Genomic DNA, 12,798 nt, shown 5'->3' with positions numbered 1-12,798 from the left:
GAAAAAGAGATGAGGGATTTCCAGTGCCAGACAAAATGAGTGTGTGAAGAAACATGGTGCCACCCGGGCATTTTGGGTTCTGTTGGTGTCTCCATAAGGCCAGGCTCGGCCAGGCTTTTCACCTCACACTGTGTCTTTCTTGCAACTAGGATGTCAACGCAGGTGAGGGGAGCGAGTTCACCGACAGTGGGATCGAGGGAGCAGCCACCGACACCGACCTCCTTTCTAGACGCTCCAATGCTACCAACTCCAGTTACTCCCCGACAGCCAGTCGGGCTTTCATTGGCAGCGACAGCGGGAGCAGCTCGACGGGCGATGGGCTTCGCCAGGGGGTGTACGAGAACTTCCGCCGGGAGCTGGAGATGAGCACCACCAACAGCGAGAACCTGGAGGAGGCCGGCTCTGCCCTCAGCGACGAGCAGAGCAGCGGTACCCTCAGCTCCCCGGGGCAGTCCGACATCCTCCTGACGGCCGCCCAGGGCACGGTGCGGAAAGCTGGCGCTCTGGCAGTGAAAAACTTCCTGGTGCACAAAAAGAACAAGAAAGTGGAGTCGGCCACACGCAGGAAATGGAAGCACTACTGGGTTTCCCTGAAAGGTACAGAGCAAGTGTGGGTTGTGCATTGCTGCAGATGAAGAAACCAATAGCCTAGACTCTTCACAAAAGCTGCTGTGAACTTCAGTATAGTTAACATCAAATATGAGGAAGTGGTCCTGATGTTTGTCGGGGTGGGGCTTTATTTGATGGTTGTTAATGTGCTCACATTATGGCCTGCGTAGTGCAAGACAAGTGACTGTGCTGCACTGAGGTGGGGTTCATACCCTGCTTTGAGTCCTGCTGGCACCACCTAGGGTGGCTTCTCCGAGCACTGGGTGTTTCCTTTAAGAAGCACGTCTATGGCTTGCTGACAAACTAAATACCTGTGCGCAGCTGTGGGCATGTGGGAGTTTGCCAGTGATGGCACCAACATGCGTTCAAACAGGGGCTCTGTCTTTGTGTGCATTCCTCTTGTAGCTCTTGTGCTTAGTGCCGTTGGCCTCTTCTTCTCCAAGATGTGCTTCATGAGTATCAACACCCAGTGAGTTGCAACACATTCGCAATGTGGACAGGAAGCCACGGTTTGGTCATCGAGGCTGGCTTGTGATTTGGGAGATGTTGGCTCTGGCTGCGTCACCCATCTTGTGGCGGGCAGCCCTGGGCACCCAGCCGCCCTGCCGGCCTCCTTGGCTGCCCGGGGCCACAGACCCTTTTGTCTCTGGATTTTTGCAGTTCCTGCTAGGAGGGTGCTCCATTCAGGGTCTGAGTGCTTATACGTGCACATAAATGTTAACGGAGCAGCGAAACTCAGGAGCAGGCCTCCTAAAGTGACCTCTAATTAATCTTCATGCGGTTGCATCAGTGCGAAAAGGGAAAGAACGCTTGTGGGGTTTTGGGACTGGCCTCGTTCCCCTCAGCCATGACCAGCCTGGTCTGTGAGCCAGGGGAGGCAAGAGCCGTGTCTCCTGCTGTGGGTGGGATTACCAAAAAGCTCAGTATAGCTAAAGCCCTGTCCTCAGAATGCTTTCTTTAGAGCACTTTTTTGTTTGTTTTTAAATTTGCAGCACTATTTTAAAACCAACAGCAAAGTTAGGTGCCAGCTCTTCCTTGGGGTGGTTAGAGAGATTGGGGAAATGAAAGAGGGGAGAGGGAGGGGGCAGGGGGAGCCCTAATCTCCTGGGGGGGGGCTCTGTAGCAGGAAGGTCGTGCTGTGAGGAGCGGGCAAACAAAGGGCCATCTGGGAGGAAAAAAGGGGAAGGATGAGCACGGAGGCAATGTTGTTTTAAAGTGCTTTGACACAAGTGGAGTGTTTGCTCCTTAGATTGCCGTGCCTTAATGATGTTAGTGTTTAAACGAGGCTTTGAAGTTAACAGCTGCTATTGTTTGGCTGCAAATAGTTTTTCGAGAGGCAGGGTAACAGGGCATCCCCGTGCACCGGGAGGGCTAGTTCCAGTGGCAGAGAAACAATGTGCCAGTTTTAGTTTTAAAACAATTGTAGATAATGTGGGACGGTAGGAGAGAAGGAGACCCTTTTCTTGGAGTCTCCTAAATTGCAGACTTGCTGTACCATTTGCCCCCTGCCCCCATCCAGAGAATTGTAAAGATTATTTTGTACAAACAAGCAGATTGTTTGCTGTCCCCAACTAAAATGTGTTTTTGGTTTTGGCCATATAGCCATGAGTCAGAGCTGAAACATTATAGTGGAATAAAGAATTGATTTATGCTTTTTGTTTGTTTGTTTGTTGGGGTTTTTTGTACATCAGTCTTTCAGGGAGCACAGCTAATACCAGTCCATTTTTCTTCCAGTTATTCATCTGCATCCAGTAATTAAATCACTTGACCTTTGCCTTGCAGGGACTGTAGCGGCTAGCAGCTGCGGGAGGCTGAGGCAGAGCCATGGAGCTTTGCCTGGGGGCCTCTCTGCTCCAGGGCCGGCTTGCAGCTGTCCGGCACGGCCAGGGGAGACGCGCTCTCACACCTGCATCTTCCTTTTGGTCCCCTTGGTGGGACAGGGTGGCCGTGGAGGACCCCCACTTTGGGACTTATAAAGATGTTTCTCATCTGGGTCTGTATTTTACAGCCCGGCTCATGTCTGCGGCTCTGTTTTAGCAATCCTGGGGCGAACAAAATGGCCTGCTGGGGCACAGCTTGATGTACCATACAGCTCGTGGTGTGCCCCCATGGCGTGGAAATCACCACCTTGTCGGGCTAAAAACTGGGCCATTGCTGGTGCTCTCCGCTGTGGGGCTGAAAAGATAAACAGGCCCTGGCAAATCCTCCCTCATTGCTGTGACAGTTTTATGGATGATTTATTGTGCCAACTATTAGCACTGAATAGATGCGGGGTGGCTGTTGCATTTAAATGTGTTGCTTGCTAATATATGATCATCTCTTTTAGGATGCACGTTGTTTTTTTATGAGACTGATGGCAGATCTGGCATTGACCACAACAGCATCCCAAAGCATGCTGTCTGGGTAGAAAACAGCATAGTGCAAGCGGTGCCTGAACACCCCAAGAAGGACTTTGTCTTCTGTCTCAGCAACTCCCTTGGGGACGCTTTCCTCTTTCAGGTTGGTCCGGTTCGAGGGTTTTACAAAGTTATTTTCTTTTTCTGTCTCCAACCAAGGAGGAAGCCTTAGCTCTGGTTGAAATCAATGGAAAAATCCTGCTGATTCCAGTAAGTTTGGGATTTTCCTCTGGCAGCCCTAGAGGAAGTACAAGATATATTTGGTAAATGCCACTCAAGAGACCCACCACCACATGTGAATCACTGTCAGATCTGCTGTTGTTATTGAGTGACTGGACCCTATTTGTGTAGATGGTTGGAACAAAGTAAGAATTAAGAAATATTCTTACATCCCTGTAAAAACTGGAAATTTTGCATGACTTGACAGTGTGCTTATAAGACACAGACCAGGCCAGTTACCGTACAGGACATACAGTAGTGGTTTAAATATACTATCTGCATCTTGTAAGAAACACATATCAAAGATGGGACTTTGTGGAGAGGCTCAAGGGGTTTACAAGGCGAAGAGGAGTTTGAAGTGTGAGGGGGAACTTGGATCTCCAGGTGTTCTCCCAGTGGCGCCACAGAATCCAGTTGCCCCTTGTTCATACAAACCTTAGTCAACATCTTGCTGTTGCCCAAGAGGAGACTGAAAGTGCGTGTTTAGGTTTTTTAATCAGAAAACAGAAATGTCTGCATTTCACAGGGTATGTTTAGAAAAAATCCAGTACTTACATCAAAGACCATAGATTAGTTGATGTGTTTCACTGAAAAAGATTTCTGTATTTGGGTAACTACTACTTCCCTGAGTGATTTTTAAGTTGACGTTCCACTTCCTTATTGCAAGTTGTCACTAAGCAAGGTGTGACACACTTTTTTTTTTTTTTTTTAATTGCCAGCCTGTGCTGAAGCAGTGCCATTTCCTTCTCTTTTGATTCAGTTTTCTTCACTAGAGGAATCCCTTATTTATTTCCCTTTCCAGTGACAATGTATTCGGAGTTTCTTGCCTTCTTAAACCAGAAGCTACTCAGTGGTAGGATGTGCCCCCATGTCTTCACACCCCTGTACTCCAGAGCAATTCTTTATAATTACACTGTCTCGTAGGTCCTTGCAGCTGTCCTCAACAAGGGGCTAGATTCTCAAACTAGTGCAAAATAAAAAAGCCGTATTGACTCAAAGGAAGCAGTGCTGGCTTACATCTTGAGGAGACTGAGTATCTGATTGCACACTGGAAAAAAAAAAACCCACATTTTTTTGTGGACTAGCTTCTCTGCCACCTCAGTCTCATTTTTCCTCAGCTCATAGTGTAATACTGTACTGCCCCTTTCTACTTTATGCCTTTCCTGGGCAGGGTACATGCATTTTGCCACCTGGAGAGCTTCATCCAGGAGGTAAGTGTGGTGCTTATGGTCTCAGCATGTGCTTGAAAGGTTGTGGAGCACCATCTCCTCTTGATCTACTGATAAGAGCTGTAAAATCTTTTTCATGCAGTTTTCTAAGGAAAAACCTTCACCCTCATAAAATTAATGCCAGTGGATGCTAAATACTGAAAAGGTCACACAGTACATTTCTTTTGTGGCAGCACAGGGCCTTATTCATTCAAAGCCCAGTGTCATTATGCCATGGGTAGATTTTCATGTAACATTGTGGGAAAAAGCAAAAATGAGCCTTTTCAAATGAAAAGCAATCATTTATATTGCCTTGCAGAATTTTTTCCTTGATGTGTCCCTTCTGCCATAGAACCCATGCATTGCTAGCGAAGCAGGAAAGAAAGAACGGATGGGGTCAGGGAGAAGGGAAGGAGACCAGCTGCAGTGGTGGAAGTAATGTGCGAGTGACTGTGCTGTAGGGCTTGGTCTGCTGTGCACAGAGCAGCCGACACGCGTGTATGGCAGTTCAACAGTGTTGCTTAACTGCTCATGTCATACGTGTCCGTCCACATGTAACACAGTGTTGTAGTAGCGGTTTTGAGGAGAAGAAACCACAGACCTGCAGAAGACTTATTTCTGTCCTGTGGAGACTGTGTACTTAGGGAGAAAAATAGGGTTGCTTTGTAATGCGTACAGATATTGGACATCTTGTAACAAGCCTTCCCACTGCATTGCACCTAGAGACATCACATACCTCCTACACAATGATTCCTTGCTCAGTCAGTTCTTATCGTGCCTACACAAATCCATTACTTGCAGATGTCACATGCATTTCCCGGGAGCTCAGAGCAACTTGTGACACCACATACTTATGTATCAGATGTTTGCAGCTTGTTTATGTGGTCCTTTCCGTTGAGAAGTGGAGTGATTCCCCTTGCCTACTCATCTACCAGAAGAGTCTTCAGCTCCTAAAATCCATTCCAGATTCTTTTTTTCCCTGCCTCTCCCCAGGAAACCAAAAAGAAAACTGAATCTAATGGTATACAGATAATATTTTAAATTTGAATAAGATAAAAATATGAGCTCTTGCTGTTAGGATTTTGCTAGGAATTAACAAAACATACCATCTCTTATAAGTTCAGTGCTCTTCTTTACTAGGGGCTAGGTTTCACCACCTGACTGTGGGCAAATTGTCTCCCGTTCAGCAAATAATTTCTCTATTTTCAGCAGAAATTCCTCAGCAAGCAGGGCTCAACATGTCTTCAGCGGTGCTGATAAAACATTGTAAGCCCCTATCTATGAATGAGAACTTGTTTATATTATTACCTGGTCAGGGAGCCTGACCAATTTAAGCAATATACTTTGTACAGTGCCAGCTGAAGACAAGAAAATTGGGAGAAAGAGATCAGTCTTTCTGGTGTAGACCCTTGCTTCTGCTTAGGACTTCTAAGCTAAGGAAAATGATGTCATTCTGATACATGTATGTTTCACCTGCTTCAGTACCACAGAAGTTATGGGAGCATCAGCCTGAAGTCCAGCCTATGCATATGTGATTCCCAGAGTTGGGCTTCTGTAGGAATCTCTCCTTGGCTTCAGTTAAGTCATGTCCTTTGCTGTTAGTTGTGACCGCCAGGAGAGCAGTAAGGATGACATTCCTCATCTATGCTGGCAACTGGAGAAGTCCTGCTGTGCTGTCTATTAATAGATCAGGTATCATCAGAAAGTTTAATTAGAACAAGGGGGTTTGGCACCTTGCTACGTTTTCAACCACGAGCCAAATACCGGTGTGATTACTGCTAAAGGCTGACACTCAGAGAAAGTCCGCTGCACCCCTGAGTTGGCTGTAAATTTTGTTTTGCAACCTACTGTAAAAAGGAATGAAGTTTAGTAAGAAGGCTAAGAAGATTTACTTTTTATTTTGAAAGTCTGGGAAAGGAACGCTTTGAAATATTATTCTTTCTGCGTCAAAAGCTTCTAATCCGAATAGTGCTCTTCCAGAAAAATGTACTGGTGTCCCATGCCCCAGCCTAATATCTGATAGAATCATAGAGTCATAGAATAGTTTGGGTTAGAAGGGACCTTAAAGATCATCTAGTTCCAACCCCCCTGCTGTGGGCAGGGATACATTTTGCTCAAAGCCTCATCCAACCTGGCCTTGAACACTTCCAGGGAGGGGAAGTGTTTCCTTTTCCCAAAATATCGCACATGTTCTTGGGAAGGGACAATACCAGAGCCATAAAAATTGCGATAAGCATGCCTTTAATGATAACAGGGTTATCTTCAGAGTGCTTTGGGACCTTCAGAAGTGGAAAGTTTATTTGTCTATGCATCATAATAAAGCTACTCATAGACATCATGGTCACGTTTTATGCCATTAATTTATTACTAACTGTTGCATGTCAAAAAAGCTCTCCATGCTGTGAAGAGCCCAGAGGCTGGTACATCCCCTGCCTTAAGGAACTGGGAGTTTAGAAAACATCGTTAAATGTTGAGCTACACATTGTAGCACCATTGCATTGAACAAGGAAGGTAGTTCCTGAGACCTCACTAGGAAACGCTGTACAGCTGCAAAGCACAGATATAGGTGTAATTCTAAGTGCTGAATGCCTAGTGCTGAGTTAAAAATGGCTTGCTTAAGAATGATGGGGTTTTTATTACTTCTCTCCTAAGTGGATTTAAGGCTTTGAATCTTAAGATCAAAGGGAAAGGAAACTCCTTGGAATTGCATTTGTTAATCTCCAGTCAATTTTAAAGAGGATCCTGACTTCCTTTCTCCCTCTTTCCCTCTTTTCAGACCTCTAGCCAGACCGAACTGGAGAACTGGATCACGGCCATCCATTCAGCTTGTGCAACCGCAGTGGCAAGGCAGCATCACAAAGAGGACACGGTCAAGCTCCTGAAAACAGAGATAAAAAAGCTGGAGCAGAAGATTGATATGGATGAGAAGATGAAGAAAATGGGTGAAATGCAGCTGTCCTCAGTAACGGACTCCAAAAAGAAGAAGACCATACTGGATCAAGTAATCTTGCTTGCTTATGTGAAATAAGCCCCTAGCAAATATTTAAGGCCCTCTTCAGATTAGAGGTAACTCTGTCTGCTCCCAGTGTGCCATGTGTGTGCGCTGGCAGAGCTCCCCAGAGCAGGCAGGATGCGTGTTGGCAGGAGAGCTGCGCTGGCTGCCCTAATTGCACCGTTTCTCCAAACAAAGTACAGTAAGGTGCAGCATGGGCTGTCTTCTCCTGGCCTCCATGCAAGGGATTTGGCTAGCTGCTCAGAGGTTGCGCGAGGGCTTTAGGGGAGTGAAGAGGCTACCAGGCCATGGCAGCAGGATGCCTTAGGGAAGAGCTGGTCATAGACCAACAAATGCTGCTTTTGCTGTTGTCTTAAGCATGGAAGAGGCTGGTTCTTCTGCTGGCAGACGGGATGAAGAAGCCATCCCTGGTTTCTGCTTGTTACAAGGATCTGCCTTGACTTCATGGCTGCAGCCCTGGCTGTCCCTTAGGACCACTTCTTCTGACTTCAAGTGGACAACGTAGCTGCGTATCAGAAGCAGAGCGCCGAGAGCAGATGTCTCTCCTGCTGCCACAGCGGCACCTTATTTTAGGAAACTAACATATGGCTCCTGCTTCATTAGTTTTTAGCTCTTTTACCATGGCTGCCAAACATGTCTGTAATGCAAACCATAGGGAGCGGCTGGGGCCCTAATGCGCTAAGCTAAAGAGATTTTGTACCCCCTGGAAGCCTGTGAGAAGGGGAGAGAGAGGGGAGAGATGCTCGCCTCTGTTGAAAGGGCTCCACTCAAAGGCTGTCAATCACAGTGAGAGGCCAGAGCAGTCTCTCCCTTTATGTAACTGAGTTTTTCTAAACACTTTGAAACTGTTTCCTATCAGCAATTTGAATTATTTAAATAAGTTCTTACATAGGCTGATTATAGTGCTCTTCCGCTGATAAAATTAATTATCCCCAGTGTACTTTTTCAAGTATAGCGAACTCTGTTGATGCTTACAGCAATGCTGCTGCTGCGGCTGCTGCTGATTTGGGGTGCTCTGTATGTGGCATTTGGTGGGGTTTGGTCTTCTTGTTTCTCAGATGCCCTTGATGCATGAAAGAAGTATCTTAAGGGACTGCTCAGAAGAGAATCCTGGAATACAAAGAAAATTAAAAATGGAATTTTAATCCTATTAATTAACATTGTATCAAAGGAGCGGTTATCCCAGGAGAAGACTTCTGCCCTGAACATAAAAAAAGTTGTTTTCCATCTAATGAAAACTTTTTTATTACTTGTATTCTGCTTGAGTTTGGGAGGGTAGGAGAGAGTGGGAAAGAAGGGGAATCAAAGTTTCTTGATTGAGATCAGCATTGGTGAAAGAGGTGTATTACTGGGAAAAGTAGAATTTTCTTAAGGTATTTACCACTCTGTTCTTCCTCCTCTCCCCTTTTCTTCTCGTGCGTCTCACTCTTCAATCTTCGCTGTACACAGATCTTCGTTTGGGAGCAAAACCTTGAACAGTTCCAGATGGACCTATTTCGGTACCGCTGTTACTTGGCTAGTCTCCAAGGAGGGGAGCTCCCAAACCCTAAAAGACTGCTTGCTTTTGCCAGCCGTCCAACGAAAGTTGCGATGGGCCGTCTTGGAATCTTTTCGGTCTCGTCGTTTCATGCACTGGTAAGTTTGAACAGAGGCCAGGGGTCATCTTTGCCAACCTGCAAATCACTTCATGTGTCCAATGCAGAGATCATGTCGACAAATAGCAGTCTGTGCCTGGGGGGTGAGCCCTTACCTTAGCATGCAGAATATTCTGCTTCCTGAAAGGGGTGTTGTCCTGGACATAGATTAAAAAGCAGATGCTTGCAAGCCATGGCCTTATGGAAGTGGAAGAACCATGTTTCTTCTAAACGTGTGATTTTGAATTTCCAGATCTGCACTATAAACATGCTGTGTATAAACAGATCTCCCTGTTGCAAGGGGAGGCTCATCTCTTGTGTCCGTGTACGTGGACTTGATCCAAAAGTCCAGTGAAGTCAGTGGAGGTCTTTCCGAGGCCCTCAGCATGGGTTGGCTTAGACCTTCTCGGGCATGGCTTGCTTTCTACCATATGGATGAATCTCCTGACCAATTAGTCTAATATCCGGTCTCCAGTGATCAACACCTGATGCTCCACAAGGGAGGGGAAATGTTCTTCTCTGCTACTTATGGTGTGGCAAATAATGTTTAGAACGGTTGTTTAAATTTAAGTAATGTAACAACCCAGTTCTTAAAAACAGAGAGAAATGTATTGCAAAGTGGTGTTTTTTTAATGAGTTTAAATCAAGTTCCTGTAGTTTCGGCTTGGACTCCTGGAGCTTCACAGAAATAGCTGAGCTCCACTGTTGTCTTGTAGATGTCAGCTGTAGCCTTCAATTGAATCCAGAGCTGTAATTCAGTCATGGGCGTTTTTATTCTTTTATATATGAAAAGATTAGCGTCATCATCCTGATAATTGCTGGTGGATTTATATTTTTTTTTAAGTGGCGGGCTGCAATTTGCATTTATGCTTATTTTTTTGCATCTAGCAAAGCACTGAGCGTTAGCCTGAAAAACAGTCTGCCTCTTCATGCTGCTGTCTCTTGAGAGCCAAGTGAAAAAAAATGTTTTGAATATGTCGTGTTGGAAAAGACACGTGCTTTCTTCTCCTTTAAGCAAACTCTCGTGTCCTCCTTTGCCCTCAGTAGCGTGGAGATGGTGCAGTGAGTCTCAGACTCGGGCTGGGTGCTGCATGGTGATACCATGGCATCCCTAGCTCTCCTGAAGATGTTCCTCAGTACATTAGTCAGAGGATGTACTAAATCTCCCAGATGCCTCTGCACAAACGTCCCAGGTACAGCTAAGAAATGTCTCACAAGTCCAGGCTGTGGAAGTGGAGATGCTTGCAGTAGTGTTTAAGTTCTCCTTTTCCTTGATTTCTCCACATTTCCCAAGGAGAATCACCATTACTCACACAGTGACGTTCCCTGGGTACACAAGCCAGCCTTCTGCTCGTCCCCTCTTTATACGGGTTTTTGTGTCTGCTGCACCCAAACAACCAGTTTCTCAGCTTTGTAGCTTGGAGCACTGCTCAGACATTTGGGTGTTCCCGCTGGGGTTGCCAAACGACAGTCACATTTTGCTAGTTTCAGCTGTGGGAATCCAGTACAAAGGTGTTCCAGGAAGCACACGGCCAAATCGGCAGGGTGGGTCTGTCTGTCTGTGTCTAGCTTCGCCTTGCGCTCCCGTTCATACCTGCCATCTCCTACCACTCCCTTTTTCGCAGGAGAGGAGCTTGCTCTCCTGAGGCCACCTCCACGTGGGAAATCTGCTTAAACTTTGGCCTAAACACTTCACCTCTGACTAATGTCACATTAATTTCTATCAGAGCTTCCTCATTTAGGAAAGGCTCCCCAAATATTTGGTCTCTGTAGAGGCGAGTATCTTTTTTGCTCCAAAGGGGTTGCCACAGGCCATTTCTCAAGTACCCAAGCCGTTAACATTGTTCTAATTGAAAGGGTCATTTCAGCTCACATTTTTTTTCTTCCTGTGTTTTGCTCACTCCTTCAAGTGTTGCTATCTTTAAGAAATGCAGGTTTTAAATACCTTACCTATTTGCAAGCCTTTGTCTTGCCTTGTAACAGTTATGAGTCAGTTCCAGGATGCCCGGAGTGCTTCCACAGGAAATAGCAAAGAGAAAGACTGGGCTTTTTGGAAGCAGCAGATAAGTTTGGAAATCTCAGTTTTTGTGTGTCCAGCTTTGAAACCGTGTTAGAAAAAACAAACAAACAAACAAACAAAAAACCCCAAACCCTTCACTGGTGCTGAGGCTTTAGTCTGTGATGATTAGGCTGCTTCAAAATATCTCAGTTTAAATGCCAAAAAATGGGAGGGGGAGTACTGTCCCTTTTAATTTTTGATGTTTCATGTTGGAAGAAGTGAGTTAAATTGCATTGAGAAGGAAGTAGCCTGGCAGCATCACCATTATCCCTGTTGTGAGTACACATTGTTGCCATAGTATTTTGCCTTTTTTTTTTTTTTAAACCAGATTCCACTGTTTGTTAGATTATGTAAGCCATGGTGCAGTGGGATGCTGCAACCTTTGATTTTAAAACCATGTGGCATTGACAGGTGGCGGCTCGCACAGGGGAGTCTGGAGTGAGGAGAAGGACACAGGCCATGTCCAGATCTGCCAGTAAACGGAGAAGCAGGTTTTCTTCTCTTTGGGGACTGGATACTACCTCGAAGAAAAAACAAGGGAGGCCAAGCATTAATCAGGTAAGTGTGTGGATGTTTGTGATACTGTTATTTTCAGGGCTTATTTGTAGGTCTGCAGAATGCAGCTCATGCAAAGAGTCACACACATCAAGCACTTAAACATCCAACGTTAAACTTTCCTTTTTAATCTTTCATGGCATATAGTCATTGCATTCCACATCTTTTTCAAAAATCAGTGGCTGTAATTACAGATAAGCATACAGCAGATCCTGTTCAAACAAAGTTTGCACCTTTTTTAGCTGAATCAGTTGCATTTCAACTGTTGTTGCATTGCTGCTGCTTCTGCTTTTGCTGGAGGTACTTTCCCTGAACTCAGGACTAACGAAGCAGCAATGTAAAACAGATACAACTTTGGAAGGAAAAGAAGAAGTACAGACTTTTTTGGTTTTTTAAATTAAAATTATGAGTTTGTAGAATACTTTAAATGTAGCTGAGTTTGGGGAAAACTTCCAAAAGTAACAGAAAGCTTTGCATTTAGTAGGGACAGTCCCTGTTTTGCATCAGATTTTTAAAAAAGCAAAAGCTTAAACGTTTCTGCCCAGTCACTGCCCAGATCTTTCTCTAGAAAATGTGTTTCAGTGTGGTGAAGGTGCTTCCCTGTTATTCTTTCCAAACATCCCTAATTATAGCTTTCAATTTTTGAGACCCATACCTCATCTAATTGCAGGAAATGTAGGCTTTTCTTTTCTTTCTTTTCTCTCACTTTTTGAGAGGAGAAAGGCTCGGGACACGTGTTGTTCTGTGCCCTGTGATTTCTTCTTCCTTCTGTTAGAGCAGCAGTGGGTGTTTGTTTTGTTTAGCAGAGGATGAATGCTGCTAAATTGTTTAGCTTGTTTTTAGAGAGACATTAAAAGTTCACCTAATATTTAGTGGCTGAGCAAAAGCTCAGGGTTTTGCTGGGAAGCAGCAGATGCCTTTGTGAGCACATTTTAATTCTTTGTGCTTGTGCTGCGGCATCCCTGTTGCTTTGTACTTATTTTCCCCAAATCAAGCGTAATCCCTTGTTGTGAGCTAGGATCCTGCCTGTGCTGTGTCTTCACACCTGTTTTTTTTTTCCCTGAACTCACCCTTTTTTTTCCTTTCAGTGGGGATAAATGCATTC

At 45.2% G+C, this 12,798-nt stretch overlaps 1 protein-coding gene across 19 annotated transcripts in view; it reads left to right on the top strand.

Annotated features, from left to right (window-relative positions):
- TIAM1 (TIAM Rac1 associated GEF 1) overlaps positions 1-12,798 on the top strand; it is a 191,008-nt gene that overhangs the window by 123,065 nt on the left and 55,145 nt on the right. For all 19 annotated transcript variants that reach the window (XR_008578961.1, XM_054839301.1, XM_054839247.1 and 16 more), the window contains 5 exons: positions 150-597; positions 2,936-3,108; positions 7,209-7,433; positions 8,895-9,080; positions 11,550-11,696. Coding sequence is in view for 18 of the 19 variants with exons in the window: in XM_054839301.1 (XP_054695276.1) it covers positions 150-597; positions 2,936-3,108; positions 7,209-7,433; positions 8,895-9,080; positions 11,550-11,696 (1,179 nt within the window). In the remaining variant the exon portion in view is untranslated. The remainder of the gene's footprint in view (positions 1-149; positions 598-2,935; positions 3,109-7,208; positions 7,434-8,894; positions 9,081-11,549; positions 11,697-12,798) is intronic.

Source organism: Grus americana, chromosome 1 (genome assembly GCF_028858705.1).
Source record: "Grus americana isolate bGruAme1 chromosome 1, bGruAme1.mat, whole genome shotgun sequence".
Classification (NCBI taxonomy): Eukaryota; Metazoa; Chordata; class Aves; order Gruiformes; family Gruidae; genus Grus; species Grus americana.
Note: the sequence above shows the minus strand (reverse complement) of the source record. Positions and strands in the feature narration are given on the sequence as shown.